The following is a 15,660-nucleotide window of genomic DNA, read 5'->3' as shown; positions in this document are numbered from 1 at the left end:
AGCACTAGGATTGGAGGGTTCTGCTTTCTTGAGCCTGCAGCTGAATATTTAGTTTCCCTAAATGTGTCCAGACCTTGAGAGAAAGAAGTGGTACAGCATGGCTGTGATTTTACTTAACCTTAGACCTCTGCAGCCTAGATATCAATATGAGCTAGTTTTCCATAGCACGCTCTATAGTCAGTGGAGATAAACAGGTATTTTTAGGCCATGATTCATCTTCATCTATTTTAGCTACCTGCTTTGGTGAACTTGGAGACACGAACTGGTTGTGAGAAGTGCCTATTTCTCTCAGCTGATGGGACAAGATGTATAGTCAGTTGATTCAGAGGCAGAGGGGTACCTTGGACCAGAAAAATCCTTTTCCTTGAGATTCTGCATAGTTTCCCTCCTTGCTTCCCGTCCTTCAGACACCGATCATGTCACCAGCTGGCTGACTGGCTCCAGAGGAACTTCACGTACTCTGGATGAAATTTGCAGTGGGGTTTGGTCGGGGTGTGAGGTGTGGAGCATGGCTTCTCAGTGTGCTTGCCTCTCCTCACTTCTCCAAAGAGAAGCCTCTTGGGGACTTGAAGCCACTGGACCTTAAGTACTTTCTTAGTGTGAGAACTCAAGGAAAGATGAACAGAATTCGCACGTCTGCTGCATCTGGCAGCATTCCAGCTGTTTTGGTATTCATCTGTCTGTAAATGCTGAGACTTGAATATGGTTCTTTATTTGGTAGGCTAAGTAATCAGTCCTGACAGAGCTGCTTATGATTCTCCAGCAAAACAGCACCGAAATTGAAACAATTAACGTTCCTTGCACAAGGGAAGCAGCACTTTATCTAATGTTGTCAATAGTGATTAGGTTTAACTTGCAGCTCCCGGTAACATAATTGGTAAATTGCAAATTTTGATGCCATTTGGAGGAACATTTTAGAACAATAACCTCAGTGGTTAAATTAATATTGAAGAACATGAATACTTTTGCTAGAAATGCCTCTTTGCCTTCCAAAAGCTTGTAATGTTATACTTAGAAATAAAAGTTCTCTGAAGGACTAGAGACAGAAAGAAATATCAGCTGTAAGTGATGGATTCCCAGATCTCTTTGCTTTGTTGCTCTGCATAGCAGTTAGGAGGAGAATTTCTGTGTTCCCAGGCCTAGCCATTATTGATACGCGATATAACTACTGACTTATAAAATGCTGGTTGCTGCTTAAATATCTAGTCTGTTTTTAGGAAATTCTATCCTATGTTTTGTTTTGCTGTTGTTGATGTGCGCCTTACAATGCAGAATGTACCATATTAATTCCAGTGCTTGCTCAGCTGCACATACAGCAATCCCCTCAAAAGGAAAATAATATTTTTTCTTTGAGATTTCTATTTCAAACTCTTTTCATTGCCTTAAACAGGAAATTTGTAATATCAGTGATTGCTACAAACAAGGGAAGATGGCTTCCTTACCTCTGAAGGCCACCTGCCCCCAAGCATGTGCATCATTTTAAAATAAACACATTTCCAGATTTGTGGCTGAGTGCTTTTTGTGTCCATTCTGAGGGCTAAATATGTCACATAAACCCTTCTCTGACTCACAGTAACAAGAGCATTTTTACAGACACTTGAGTAACAACAAAATATTTCTGTCTTTTCATACAGCTCATACCAATGTGGTTGCCAATGATACAGTCAAATCTAAAGGTATGTTGTTTCTTGCACTTTGCTTTTTTATTGCTGTTGTTCCCTTTCAACCTTAACGATTCTGTGATTCTGTGTTGTGTATTTCTGTAAATTAATAGTCAGTTAGTTGAGACTCACTTCTTAGACTTGGTTACCCAACTCTGAAAATATGACACTGTAGCTCACCCAGATGCAGTGGGCAGCTCAGCACTGAAGGTCTCAGATAGGAGCAGACAGGAAGCATCATCAGCCAACATTCTGGTCCTCTACTTAGTGCTATTTTTCCTTTCGCTTTGGAAACCCTCCTTCTAACCAGGGGTCTGTGGAAGGGCCTTTCCCCCTGTTTTACTGAGGTTGGCTGTTCCCTTAGGTTTGAAGACTTTCTTTTGACAACTGAGGCTTGGGAGCCCTTACTGGGGAGATGGGTTTTGATTCCTTAGCAGTTACTGTTGGCCTGTGTGGGGTAACGCTGTCCTAGCTGGCTCTTTGTGAGGATGAGTGAGGTGTACCAGTGCAGTTTGCCCTTCAAGAGGGTTTTTGTGATGGGAATAAAGATGCTACAGATAAATCTTGTGATTTGCAAGCTGCAGTGCAGAACATGGAAGAAAGAAATGTGATACTGGGCCAGTGGAGGAACTCTCCATGGCTAAGAATCAGTTTTTGATGAAGACAATATATTTTACTTGTGTTAACGTGTGTACTGAATAAAGAGAAAAACTGAATGTCTGAAATTGTTCCAACAGCATTTATCTGCTGGGCTCCAACTACGCCTTCAAGCCATTCAGAGTAATGTCAACCATCACAGCCTAAGGATGTTACAGGGGTCAGGACAAATGAGCAACAGCTCCTCTGTGCTCCGCAAATGGCTACAGTGCACTCAGTTTAAAATGGCTCAAGTGGAAATTCAATCGTCAGAGGCTGCATCTCAGTTTTATCCTTTATGATTCATGTAAATTTTTTCCACATGTGTATTTTTAGTGTAGCAATAACAGGGTTAAAGCTATAAAACAAAAGTCCACTTTTGTATAAATCAGTATACAGAATATATACTGTATCTATACTTTTTAGCTTAGGACAAATTGTGTAAAAGCTTATAATGGGTGAATTAAGAACCTGATCCTGCCAGTCCTTAATTACACTTATTCATTTTTGCTCAAATGAGCAGAGTCATTTAATCGGGTCCTTAAGTCTGTATTCATGGTCAAGTATTTGCAGGATTGGACTCAAATCTTTCATGTTGTAGATATCCTTCTGCCCATTGAAATATCTGATTCTTAAATGTTTATTTACATTATTTTTGAAATTGAGACAAAATTCACTTTTCTTTAACTTCTATTTTTTTTAAAAAACTAGAATTGTGGGTATTCACTAATATATGAAAGTGCCACGTTGCTATTTTTCAATGCTAAAAAAGAAAATAGAGTTTTTAGGAACCTTTTTGTGTGTGTGTGTATATGGTTTTTTGTTTGTTTATTGTTTATTTATTTTATTTTATTTTTTTCTAAGATTCACAGCTGGCAATGCAATAAAATCTGTCACCATAAACCAGTCATGTTCTAATGAGGCTTTGTATCATCATCTTCTGGGAAAACAGCAACTTGTAAGGAGAGTTATTATAAAGTGCACTTAGAAATTAGGTTGTTAAACTTTGCCAAATCATTTATCTTTTTGTCAATATTATTTTCCAAAACTGACAAGTCTGATTTATTATTTTTTGAAATACTGTTTTTACTTCATTAATTCTGTGCTGCTTTTCTATGTAGGTTTCATAGAAGCCACTTTAATTTTGTGAATACTGTATTGTATTCTTCTGTCAATGCCTGTATACAGTGCAATTAAAAATGGATAACTCAGACCTATTCTTTCTGATGTCTCCAGAACTTGTATTGCAGCCTTCAGTGGGAACAGGATCAGACCTGAACATTTGCATTATGGTATGACCAAATTATAGCATTGCCATGAGATTGTATTGAATGTGGTGTTTAATAACAACTGGATTTAAATATCATTAAGGCAGTCTGCCAAAGCCCATTGGAATTTGAGACTCACATAATTCAGTAGGTTTTTCATCAAATCTTGAGTACCAAGGTTTACCATCTCTTAAAATTATTATTTAAATCTGTGCAATCACAGTTGTATTTCCTGTATTTATTGCTGTAATACACTGATTGGAATAACAAATATAAATTTACACTGTATATTAGAGTGCTATTAAATTCGTATTCTTTATTGCCACTTGCAGTTTTCCCCTCCTATTTGTATAGCAGTGAACAGGCATACATATGAAGAATTGCTTGAGTGTATATTTCACTAATTGTGCAAGGTCAATCTGCCCTTGGTGCATTTACCAAAGGAAAAATGGAAATGTTTTGAAATATATTATTAAAGTACCATTATGCCTCGGGAAAAAAAAAAAGAGACTAGTAAAGTGTTACTAGTTTACTAGAAATATCCCTGCCATGTGTATTCAGTATTTCATTAAATGCCTTTAAGATAAGAATGATAAAGGGAAAATATAATTTCCCTTTTCTCCTGATAATTTTACTGAACCAATGCACTAATTTAGTGCATAACCAAGACACTAATTTAGATTTCCTTCCCAGATTCAGACATTCACGGAATCTGTGCTCAAAATGGACCGTTCTATAAAAAAAAAGACTAATAGATGCATTTTAAATTCTTTAATTGCAACTAGTTTGGCTTACATTGAGGTGACTTGCCTTTAAGCAGAATGTGTTTCTCCAAAACATGTCAGTCTTGATCTAAATGTTAAGAGATCCACCACAAGGAAGTTTCCTGGTGTTTTAGGCATTGCTTCTTGTTCTGCTGAATTGAGATTGCACACAGCAGTAAGGGAGGTAAACCTGCTAAGAGAAATGGTAAGAGAAAGGAAACAATGTTTTCTTGCCCCAGATTTTGACTGAAGAAAGAAAGAAGAAAGAAGAGATCTGCTGTTTTGGCTCCTGTATGTGGCATTCAGGCAAGAAGGTGCTGTACCTGGGTTTGTTTTGTGGGAGTTTAGATCTGATTTCAGCTCACGACTTAAGAGATAAGAGCTGGTTGCAGATTCTAGCTCTGTATCTGAAGATGGCCTGCAGAGTTTTACTTTGCATCCCTGGACATCAGTGGTATTTAATGTGGTCCAAATGTAGTATGAATTGTCAAATAAGATACAATATGAATTGAGAAGCTGCTCTATTGCAAAGAACAAAGCCTGGAAGAGGGTTTGTTGATTATTAGGGATATATTGACAAACAACAAGTAATGTGTGTCTTGGCCGGATGTGTTAGATTTAAAACCTCTGGTACATGGGGATCTATTTGAAGTGTCATGAAAATCCCTAAATACATTTTAGGCATTTTTCAAAAAAATTGCAAAAATCTACTTTAATTGTTTTTAAAAACAGTGTAAAATACATCTTTACAGTGTTTTAGGTCAATATGCAACTCAAGTGAGTCATTCATGTTATCTCTCTGAAATAGCCCAGAGCCACAATTCTTTATATTTTGTAGGCAGATTAGGAAGTAAACAACATTTGGTGTTCTGTTTAAATGCTACCAAATAACACAAGCCAATCTTCTTGCTCTGTTACGCTCCCAGAGTGCCTGTCTCTTTGTGTATGTGTCAACAGGAGTCAGGCGCTGCATTAGGCTCCATCTTCTGCGTGAGCGTAAAGAACTGCAGTTTAGAAATAGTATTTAGTCATATGTTGGGATAAGCTGCTTAAATCAATGCTTTTTACCAGGGCTGACCTACTAAAGGAATCAATTTATTGTGCACTGAACTGTGAAATTTCCAACAACACGGGGCACTTTGGGTAAAATGATGGTTAAGCAAACAGCATGCATGCAGGACAACATACTGGTAAATTATGTAACTCTCTGTCCTGAAAGTAAGGTTAACATATACACTGACTACCTTGCATTACTGGGCAGTCTTTTCTGCGGTCTATTAAGAAAGTCAGTATCTGATCTCTGGGGAGAGCTATGCAGACAAAAGGCTTTCTTCAGCACATCACTTACTGTCTATATAGATGCCTTATCGTATATGTAACGTTTCAGTGACATCTAATTAGAGCTGTGCCAGGGTCAAAGGCCCTAAAAACACACTGTCAGTCTTCTGGTTCTGTTTCTTTTCATGATCTGACAGGACCTGATGTGCTGTAGGATTGATAAGTGTTCTGGGCCCCAAGTTTTTTATGAACTCCAGCCTGCTGAGCCCCCTTTCAAGCTGGATGAAGTTTACCAGAGCCCCCCCCCCCTTTTTTTTTTCCCTCTTGGTTAGCATGTTCTGAGAAGGAGCTTTGAAGCAAAGGTTCCCAGGGCTGTTTCCCTGTGTTGCATACAGTTTTAACAGAATCTGGTCTGTGACTTTAATTTTCCCATCTTACTGCAGCAGCAGTACCAAAGTGGGATTTGAATCTTGCTTGTGTGATGGCCTGTTGGTCAACTGGGTGGCTCTTCGGATTAGCAATGGGCCTAAAATCAGGCTGAGGCAACGTCAATATAGTTGGTCTAAAGCTGAAACATCATTTGTTTGAGTTGATGCAAATTTAAGTGGAAAGGCTTTGCTTTTGTCTGTTGATTTAAAAACTTGAATTACTCAGTTGACGTGTGCCTTTTCCTGCTGTGTACAACATCAGCTGGAGGCTGAGCATCAAGGGAGGGCGGTCAGAAGAGCAAGTGTGAGGGAAGGCATCCTGATGCCTCTCCAGCTGTAAAGGATGTGGGAAGAGACTCTGATGCTCCCCATAGCACCAGCCTTTCCAGGGATTGCTGCAAGGGAGTCTAGGGCTGCTGTTGGAAGCACCTTTTGGTAAGATAACCGAAGGCCCAGTGAGAAGGAGGCAGCTCTGCTGGGATTTTCTCTAGTGCCTGAATCATGCAGCAAAGAGCTGGGTGGTCTCAGCCATTGCTGGGTTGGGAAGGTGTGTCACAGTCCTGCATGCAAACAGCAGCAAACTGTGGTGTTTGTAAGAACCGGCCAAGTTCTCATCAATAGTCATGAAGAATTACAATGGAAAAACAAAACCAGTGGCTTAGTAACGGGAAATCTACCTAGCCAGTTACTTCCCGGGATTTTCCTGAAATTGATAAATACTGTTGGACTTCCAATTTACTGGTGAGCAGCCCCAAGAATGATTCTCTGATATTGTGTTCCCAATCAAACCTGACAAACCGTGACTGTGAGCTGGGAGGCTCTGAGTTTGATGGATTTAATGCAACGCTAGGTCAATTTTGATTATGCATAATTCAGCAGCATGGCAACAAAACTGTTAGGGCTGTTTGAACATTTTAGAGTTTAATATTTTCCTCTTATAAAGGTGCAATAGCACATTTGTGATGTTTTACACACACAACAAAAATGTCACAGGTAATCCTCTCTTTGGGCAGGTTTGCTTTTCTGGCAGCTCCATTATTTTCATGTGAACTCAAATTCCTTGCAGAGAAGTTACTTACAAAAGCATTTCTAAATCTAAGAATCCTTGCCATGCAGGAAAATGTCAGTAAAACAGAATATAAATGACTCCCCTTAAAATAAATAAATCATTAAAACTATTATAAATTTTGCACTACTGGGGAAATCCTGTGTAAATAATATTGATGGGTTAGATCTAAAATAAGTAGATATTACCAGAGGATTGCATAATACACTGATTAATCCATCAGCCATTGCTGTCCCCAGAGAGAATAGTAGTTCATGTTTGTACTGTGATGCTCCCTTTTGGCAGGCTCTCTGGGAATAAAAGCCTGGACCCTTAAAGGATTTTGGGCATTGATTTTGAAGTGAGCTGGCACTTGAAAATCATTGCAGGCCTGGGTGTAAGGCTTTCAATTACTCCTTAGTACTGGAGACTTTTTTTTTGGAGGGTGTTCTGTTGCCGAGATGTTCCCTTTAGGAACTTGATTAAAGATGGATAGTACTTTAAAAACTGCAGAAAGGAAAATATATTTCCATCACTGAGAGCACTCATTTTCTTTCAAGATAAAAAGAAGATTTCAAATTCTTTGAAATATTGCAAGGGTGATCCCCAAAGCATCTCTGTAGCCTGGGTAGCAAACATGCTGTCTTTTTTGTGCTCAGAGCGTTGCAGAAGCAGCTAGGCTTTTTAGAATAACTTTTTAATTAAAGCAACAAAATGTGCCACTCACCCCAGATCTCAAGTGGCCCCCTCCTTTGTCTCCTAAATAGCAGTTATGATTTCAGCTACTTTCTCACCACTTACGCTAAGCAAACATCAGAAAGCAATCAAGACTGAAGGGCCAAAGAATCTCAGGTTAATAAAATGAGCCTAGCTGGGAGACTTCATTTAGTGTAAAAATAGCAAATAGCAACACCAAGTAGGCTCTGTATTTTTTTTTATTGCCACTTGTTTCACACCATTAAATACTTTGAAAGAAAGGTACAGTAACTGCAGCTATTATAGGTAAAACTTAGATGAATGTACCTGTCAGAATATAAATGAAATCCTATATCACTTTGCTCATTTTGTTTTGTTTTTCCCATCCTAAATGAAATTACGGACAATTAAATTTTTGAAGCATGACCATTGCACAGAGAAATATTCAACTAAAAGCTGGCCACCTGCAAAAGGTTCTCTTCCTCGCTCCCCTTAAGCTTGTTATTCATTGTTACTAATTAGGTTTTCTGACTTAAACTTAGTTTGCAGTTGATGGATTTTAAAGAATATTGTAAGGGACAGGACATCAAGGTCAATACTTGAAATTGGCACAGTAGTAACCCTCAGAATACTTATGCTTGGTGATAGAGTCCAAAAGGGAGAGGCCGTGTAGTGAGCTGCTGACACGCTTGTTGTTAGTGGCTTTTTTACTCTTAAGCCACAGCATGCAGCAAATCTCATTGCTGGTACTGGCACCATAATTACGAAAGCTGAAAGGGCCATCCATTCAAAGCAGCACCCACTATATGTGAAAGTCTTCCCTAGACAATGAGGAGATGCTTCCAGGGTGGATAAGCAATGTATTTTATTGCAGTCTAAGGACAAAATGATAAAGAGCATAAGGGAGAAGGAAGCATTATAAGCATTTTGGATAAACATCAACTGCTTCACTGCTTACTGTGAACTCAGAAATGGAGCTTTGCAAGAGTGAAGGGAGAGTAGTCGTAATTGGATCCATGGCTAATTCTGCAGCAGCAGGTCTCAGTCTAATCTTTCATATACGTAAAATGGAAAATTCCACTTCAGTTGGTTTCAGGGACTGGATCTACTTTAAACAGTTCTTTTCGCCTCTAATAGGCCTAAGGACTTCATTACACTCGCTTGTGATCAAAGGCATTGCTTGGAGCAAGTATGGTGATTGGGGTATGGTCCTCCTCTGGTGTCACAATTCAGCAAACTCTCTCCAGGAGTAACAATTTCACTGTCTGGCCCCTGGAAGAGAATTCTCAGAGAATGCCTCTATGGTGAAAAGCTACCTTGGTCTTTATAATAAAAAAATAGCATTTGCATGCAGAACATATGCAGTACTTTCAGAGGACTAGTCTCTTGTAAGCTGCAGTTTTCCGATAGCTATCAAGGCTTTGGTTCAGACCATATTCTCCCAGTGCAAGAATAAGTCTTATATATAGGCTTGCCTGTAAGAACAGTGAGATATGCTCTAACTGTGCTGCTGTGGGCTCACGCACAGTAGTCTGTTTATCCCATGTGGCAAGGGAAATAAGCTTTACCTAAATATCACAACAGTGTAGCCACCAGCAGAACCGCTGCAGTCCATCACTTTTACACTGGAAGCCACTTCAGCTGGAGTCTTTCTCCGTGCTCCGCGTTGTGCATTCACACAGGCAGGGTGGCTGCCTTCCTTGGCTGATACAGTAGCGCCAGTTTTGTTGTGAAGATCTGTGACTTAAATGTCCAAGGCCCTTCTCCTTTTGCTATAGCAAACTCCACATACAGCATGCCATTTCCAGAGGAATGTTTTTTCCAAAGCTGGGAACTGGTGTTTCTGGAAGCTGGTTAAAACTCTTCTTTCAGCATCATCTGTTGTATCAAAGATACACAAAAATACTTTTGGCCAAATCTGCAAAGTTTTTTTTTTTTTTAAGACATCTTCCTGGAAGATGGGGATGGTTTACAATCTAGAGCTTTACAATCGTCCCTAAGAAAGCTATTAGGTTGTAGTTGTAATGGTGCAGCTCAAATACAAAGATAAACATGGGATAAAAATCTGAAACAAACTGCATCAAGATTCAGTTAACTTACTAAGTATTCTAGTAATTCATGCAACACTGACAGAACTACATAGGTAGTTCAAGTCATTATTCTTGCATATTTACTTGAGAAAACTTAGTGTTTAAATATGTACAAGTTTGTTTTTTCATACTGGGATTAAGCATTGGGAATCACTACTTTCAATCAGTCTTACATCTGTAATTATTGCGCTCCCCACAGCAGGCTGATTAGGTCGGCTGGACATGAGAGCTGTATGCTATTCTGTGGCAGGAAAGAGTGACTGTTTGCAGAAGCACTCCTGTTAATGGAGGCGTTTCATTTGGGAAATGACAACAGCGGGAGAAATGGAAAGGGTGGCTCTGAAATCTTAAAAGCTAATGGTGGGATAGGCTGCTTGTTGCAAGAGAAAGGAGAAGACTTGGGGTAGCTGTTGCTGTTATTATTCCAAGTCATTGCTCTTTATTGGATTAGCCAAGTCAAAACCCTGTCTAAATTAATGCTTAGGACCAAAACATTTGGAATAAAAGGAATAATATTTACATTATTACATTTGTTTGTCCTCAGATTCTCTAATCTTCTTTACAATTACTGAAAGTCACATTTTCAAATGTATATAGTTTGGTGTTATATTCAGTTCCAACATGTGCAGGCTTAAATTGGCTTTGAGGCATTGAAACAACTATTTTATGCTTTTATGAGGAAAGCTAAATCTGGGACTTGTACAGACCTACTATGTAATATCCAAAATAGGAAAAAAATGTTTGTTCAATCTGTGGCATTCATTAAGTGAGATGCACTGATTGCATTGACTTGAGCAATTATCGGCAACCGAATACTCCAGCATGGGAATGTACTGGGACTGGATGTGGAGATGGAACGTCTGGATTCCATCCCCCTTGGTCTCAGAGGGGGGACCTTGTCTTTTAGGCAAATCAACTATATCTGTTTTTTCATCCTACTAGGAGGGAGATAAAACTGACCTCCCCCTGAGAAGTTTTAGGAAAATCATACCTACCTTTGTATAGTGTGTGAGGATTGTTAAAGGAATCTGCTCACCCTAATGTCCCAGTATAAAGAACTTCTGTCCATACAGGATGATGTGTGTGTTCAAAAGGCAGTACGAATGAAAAGCCTAAGAGATGGAGATGTGATGTTGCCAGGCCATCTCACTGGGACAGTGGAGGAAATTTCACAAGGAACTGTAAAACATCAAGTAAGCACCCCACAACTGTGTGTCTGACAATTTTCAGCAGATTCCAGTCTTCATGAAGAGGAAATTACTCACTCAAGAAACATTTCAGACGTAACTTGACTAGATGTAATACCTCGATGTTGTAACTAACTAGATGTTATACCTGATTTTGAGACCATACCAAAATTAAATAAAAAGTAGATTAGCTCGCATAGCGGTCATCTAGATCAAAAGAAGTTTTATTTATTAAACTTTTACAAATAACATCATGTTTTGAACTTAAAGCCCAGACAGTACCTTGCTGTAGTTCATGCCAGAAAGACTGATTGTAATATAAACCTTACACACTCAATATGTTCTTATTACAATGCTTTATTATTACAAATATGGGCAGCCAAAATGCCTAATGGAAAGAATAATTTAAGCAATAGGCAGGAAAGAGCTGAAGTTTGGCTGGGAAGTCCTTAATGAGGAAAACACAAATTGTGCATCATAGTCAGTGAACCATAAATGTTGCAGGGATGCAGACACAAAGATTGTTAAATTGAAAGAAAAGGGAAAATGGTACAGAAAGGATTCAGCAATAATAAAGCACAAGGAGGAAGAAATGGTCAAAAGCATGACAGACTGTTGAAATAATTTTCTCTAGCGAGATGCTGCTTAATTTTCCTAAAGAATGCTCCCTTTGGTGCTTTGTATCATTAAGGCTCTGGACCAAGATGTACCCGAGAAATCCCGAGATGGGATTTACATGCCACAGTGCATATCTGACTGCTTTAGGGGAATTTATATCCATGAACTAGATCCTTGGGCACTGAAAAATAAGTTCAGAGAAAAGGAATTTTCAAAGTTGTCTTTTTAAAGCCCTGGACACTGAGCAGGGAGCTGACTAAAGTGGACAGGGAGAAACAGTGAGGACCAGATAGTTTTTTTCCTTAGGTTTAGATACCTCAGTGCAGCTCATAAGCACTTCACTACATCTGAAATTTATCATTCTGAACACTTTTTTAGGGGTTTCTAGGAGTTCCTATAATTAAAGAAAAAATTGTTGCTGTTGTTTTGCTTTTTTTTTTTTTTTTCCTTTTTAAAATTGCTGGAGAAAGATATCATAAAGCTGCCTTTACTCTTGGTTTTCACACTATCACAGGAACACCCCTGATGCGAGGAGGTAAGAGAAACTCTCACCTCTGCGAGGGAATGTTAACCCAACCTCCCCCAGAAGAGCAGTGCTCACAAACCTACCTAAATAACTGGCTGAATTTGCTTTGTAGGGAAATCTTCTGCCAAAAATCCAGACTATTTCACTCCTTCACTTTTTTGAGATTTAATTATCAAGCCAAAAGATGGAAAAGAGGGAACCTTTCAAAGACTGGACTAAATTCTGACACATTCAGAAAAAAACATTTTGAATTATAACCAGTGATCACAGAAGAGGTTCAAGGTCTGACACATGGTAGAATCTGGCTGTCCATTCTTGCACTTTTTTCCTTGATGTGTAATAATAATTTATTTATGGGAAAAAAATATTACCTACAAAAGTAGAAGATTTAAATGAGGTGTTTTAGTAAAAATATTCAGCAATTAAGGCTTTCGTTAAATTCTCATCACCCAAGAATCTTTTCCTCCTCAGATTCAATTTCTTCCCCTCTTTTCCTTAGCAGATGAGTCTCAGGCCTTTCATGGCAGAGCAGTAAAATGTGTTAAGGTTCCCGTAGTAGGAATGGATTAGCTTAACTAAAACGTCCCAGTCTGTGACACAAACATGCATACAAAGTACCAACTGAGACGCAATCACTTAAAGCCCAAAACAGAGAACTTTTTGATCAATGCCAAAATGCACTCAGAAAATTAAATCATTAAAAGTAATGTTTGGTCATTCATTTTCTGCAGAACCCGGTAAAGGAGGGAGAGCATGAGAAAAGAGCCCCTCCTGCCTCCTGGGAGCGTTTGCTCCCTGCTCCCCGTTCGCTCCGGGCCTGCCCGTTAAACCCGCTCCCACGCCAGCCCCGGGGGCCGCGAGGCTGGAGCCCGCGCTGGAAGCACCTGGCCCGGGACCTCGAGCAGGGCCCTGGTGAAGGTCACTAGCGGGGAAGCTGCAGGATGGCTGCCAGCGCCATCCTCCCCTGCGATCCTCATGCAGAGAGGCTAAAGGGACCCTGTGAAATGTGCTTTTCTTCCTATCACAATTAAAAGGTTTTGTAAGTTTTTAATCTCCAAAACCTCTCTGGGGGAGGGAAGAAGCAGAGTTATAATGAAGAAGCAGCACTGAAAGCCTTTTAATGTCTGTCATTGTCACAGTCCCGGGTTGGACAGGGGCCACCTCGCTGCGAGGGGCTGTGCTGCAAGGAGCTGTGCTGCAGCCGCGGCCGGGGACGGCTGGGAATGCGAGGGGGCATCGCTGAGCTGCAGCCTCTGCCACCCCTGCTGTGGGGGCAGCGCAGGCTGGGGCAGTCTGCATCAATCTCGTGCTCAGCATGGATCTACCTCACGTGCCTCTTGCTGCATACAGGGCTGGGACAACAGGAGAGCTGTTTCCTTAGGGTTTCTTTAGGATTTCCTTAGGGCTGTATAGCATGGGCCCATATTCATTGACTTCCGTGGTGGCTCTTTGTGTGGGTTAGAGAGGAGGGCTAACAGATGTGCTATTGCAAGATGGGAATATTCATACAAAGCATGGAAGCAGGAATGAGTTATAGCTTGGGAATGGATTTAGGGCAGGTCTGCTGCTCTGTGGTGCCCCCTTTTTACCCTGTCATGAAAACGAAGATGCTGCGTTCAGAGAAGCTCACGGGAATAGGCTGGTCATGCGCTTGCGCAGCAGCAGGACAACTTAACATCTTAGAGGAGGGGGGATTTAAGCCCCTCTCAAGCTATGCAGTAGCTGCGTGGGTACCTGGAGAATCTTTCGGATTGCAATGTCAGAGGTATTTAGGGGATCTGACTTCGCCTTGTCACTGTCTGATGAGGAGTATGTGACAGAGCTGGGATTTCTATGAAAGTGTCCTGTCAACTATGTCCTTGTTTTATTAAATCCAAACCTTGAAAGGAAACTTGTTTTGAAGAGAAATTAATTGTTAAGGGAAGGCTGAAGATGATTGTTTATAAAGTCTAGGTCATTGACTCAGAAGAAAAAAAAATGTAATAGGCCACACTGTTCAAATTTCAGCCTGTGAGTGTTGAGAGGTATTTTCTCAGGAAACTGTCTGCAGAAGAACATCCATTGGTATTTGTTTAGATAAAAATTAATGAGAATTCTTCTTCCATGAAGAACTGAAAAAGATCCTAAATGAATAAAAAATAGCAGGCCATAATGTCAGCTGCTTAATGGGTTAGCTTAGTGGATTTGGCCTCTTTAAAACAGGAGAGGCCCTGCATCATTTTTTGCTGTATCTTTTTCTTTTGGATATACATTTATGGAGTATTAATTTTAATCTGATTTTTCAGATGCTGTGTTCTCTTAATACTCCGAATCATCTATAGGACATGTTCTTATACAAGAAAAAAAAAACAAACCCTGCCAGCATTAATGCATAAAATACAATTCTACATTTATTCCAATTTGGACAGTGGAAACATAAGACATTGCTGATTTTACTGGATAAATTCACATTTTGACCTTTCTCTGCTATGAAACTGATAAATATAGCAAAACAGTTTTCAGATCTTCAGGGTAGATAATGTTCTGTTTGCAATGTTGCTCTGAGGCATGTTTCTCTTCTTTTATGAACTTTTTCCCCAGCTAGGAAAAAAAAAGAGGAAAAAAGAAACCTTCTAGTCCTAACTGGTTTGGACAAGCAAACTGTGAAGGCCTCCAGATGTTCAAAGTGGTTACAAGACATGCCACCAAATATGACCTTTTCACTAGAGGAAAGCTGGGAAAAGTTAGACAGACTTTGCAGTGCTTTCTCCATTGGAAAAAAAAAAAAGATTTATTCCAAAAGGAAAAGTTCAAAGAAAAAAGCAGCATCTAAAGACAGTAATCTTCGCCAGTAAGAGTGAGAGAATAGGGGTCTTTATGGCTCAGCATGTATCTGTCAACAAAGCTAGTTTACCATGGGTTTAGTGCCATGCTAACCTGATGAGGCCCCCGAAAGCAGAGGCAGCCTCCAGGACTCTGACTGCGACACCTGCGCTTCACCGAGCGCTGCTGGCATCCGCAAAGTGCTGGCCAGCCCTCGTGGACTTTCCTTTCTGAACAAGTTCAGATGGGAGAGAAATTTCTCATTTTATCTTTATTTTTCCGTCTCTTCAGCTTTTGGAGTAACAGGTGTCTCTTGTTACATGTGTGCCTCCTGCCCAACATAGCTGGACCTCTCTCATGAGACACCCAGCTAGTATTAAGCAGAGCCCAAAGTTAGAAAGAATTTCACATAAAAGGCCAAAAGAACAAGAAGCTTATTATCTTTCTACAAATAATAGAAATGTAGTTCTACTGTTAAAAATTCCAGTGTACTAGTCAGAAAATTAGGATTGACTCTTATAAGTCCTTTTTTTTTGGTCCTCTACTCACAAAGAAACCATTTTCCATTTTGTTTTTCTATTTCTATAATATTTACAAATCTTATAAGCTATATCTGTTTTTAAATAAATTATGTTGGCTAGTCACCATGTTTTTTAAACCT

General features: G+C 39.7%; 2 protein-coding genes across 3 annotated transcripts in view; one reads left to right on the top strand and one right to left on the bottom strand.

Moving 5' to 3' along the window:
• The window catches only part of UNC79 (unc-79 subunit of NALCN channel complex), a 98,728-nt gene extending 95,735 nt beyond the window's left edge, over nucleotides 1–2,993 (top strand). For both annotated transcript variants that reach the window (XM_088539697.1, XM_088539696.1), the window contains exons 51-52: nucleotides 1,635–1,676; nucleotides 2,399–2,993. In XM_088539697.1, coding sequence (XP_088395823.1) covers nucleotides 1,635–1,676; nucleotides 2,399–2,599 — 243 coding nt within the window. In that variant the 3' untranslated portion in view covers nucleotides 2,600–2,993. The remainder of the gene's footprint in view (nucleotides 1–1,634; nucleotides 1,677–2,398) is intronic.
• The window catches only part of ITPK1 (inositol-tetrakisphosphate 1-kinase), a 461,734-nt gene that overhangs the window by 342,578 nt on the left and 103,496 nt on the right, over nucleotides 1–15,660 (bottom strand). The window lies entirely within an intron of this gene.

Source organism: Tinamus guttatus, unplaced genomic scaffold (assembly GCF_059628265.1).
Source record: "Tinamus guttatus ecotype Peru unplaced genomic scaffold, ASM5962826v1 Tinamus_guttatus_pri_ptg000048l, whole genome shotgun sequence".
Lineage (NCBI taxonomy): Eukaryota > Metazoa > Chordata > Aves > Tinamiformes > Tinamidae > Tinamus > Tinamus guttatus.
The sequence above is the reverse complement of the archived record's forward strand: the minus strand, read 5'-3'. Positions and strand labels throughout refer to the sequence as shown.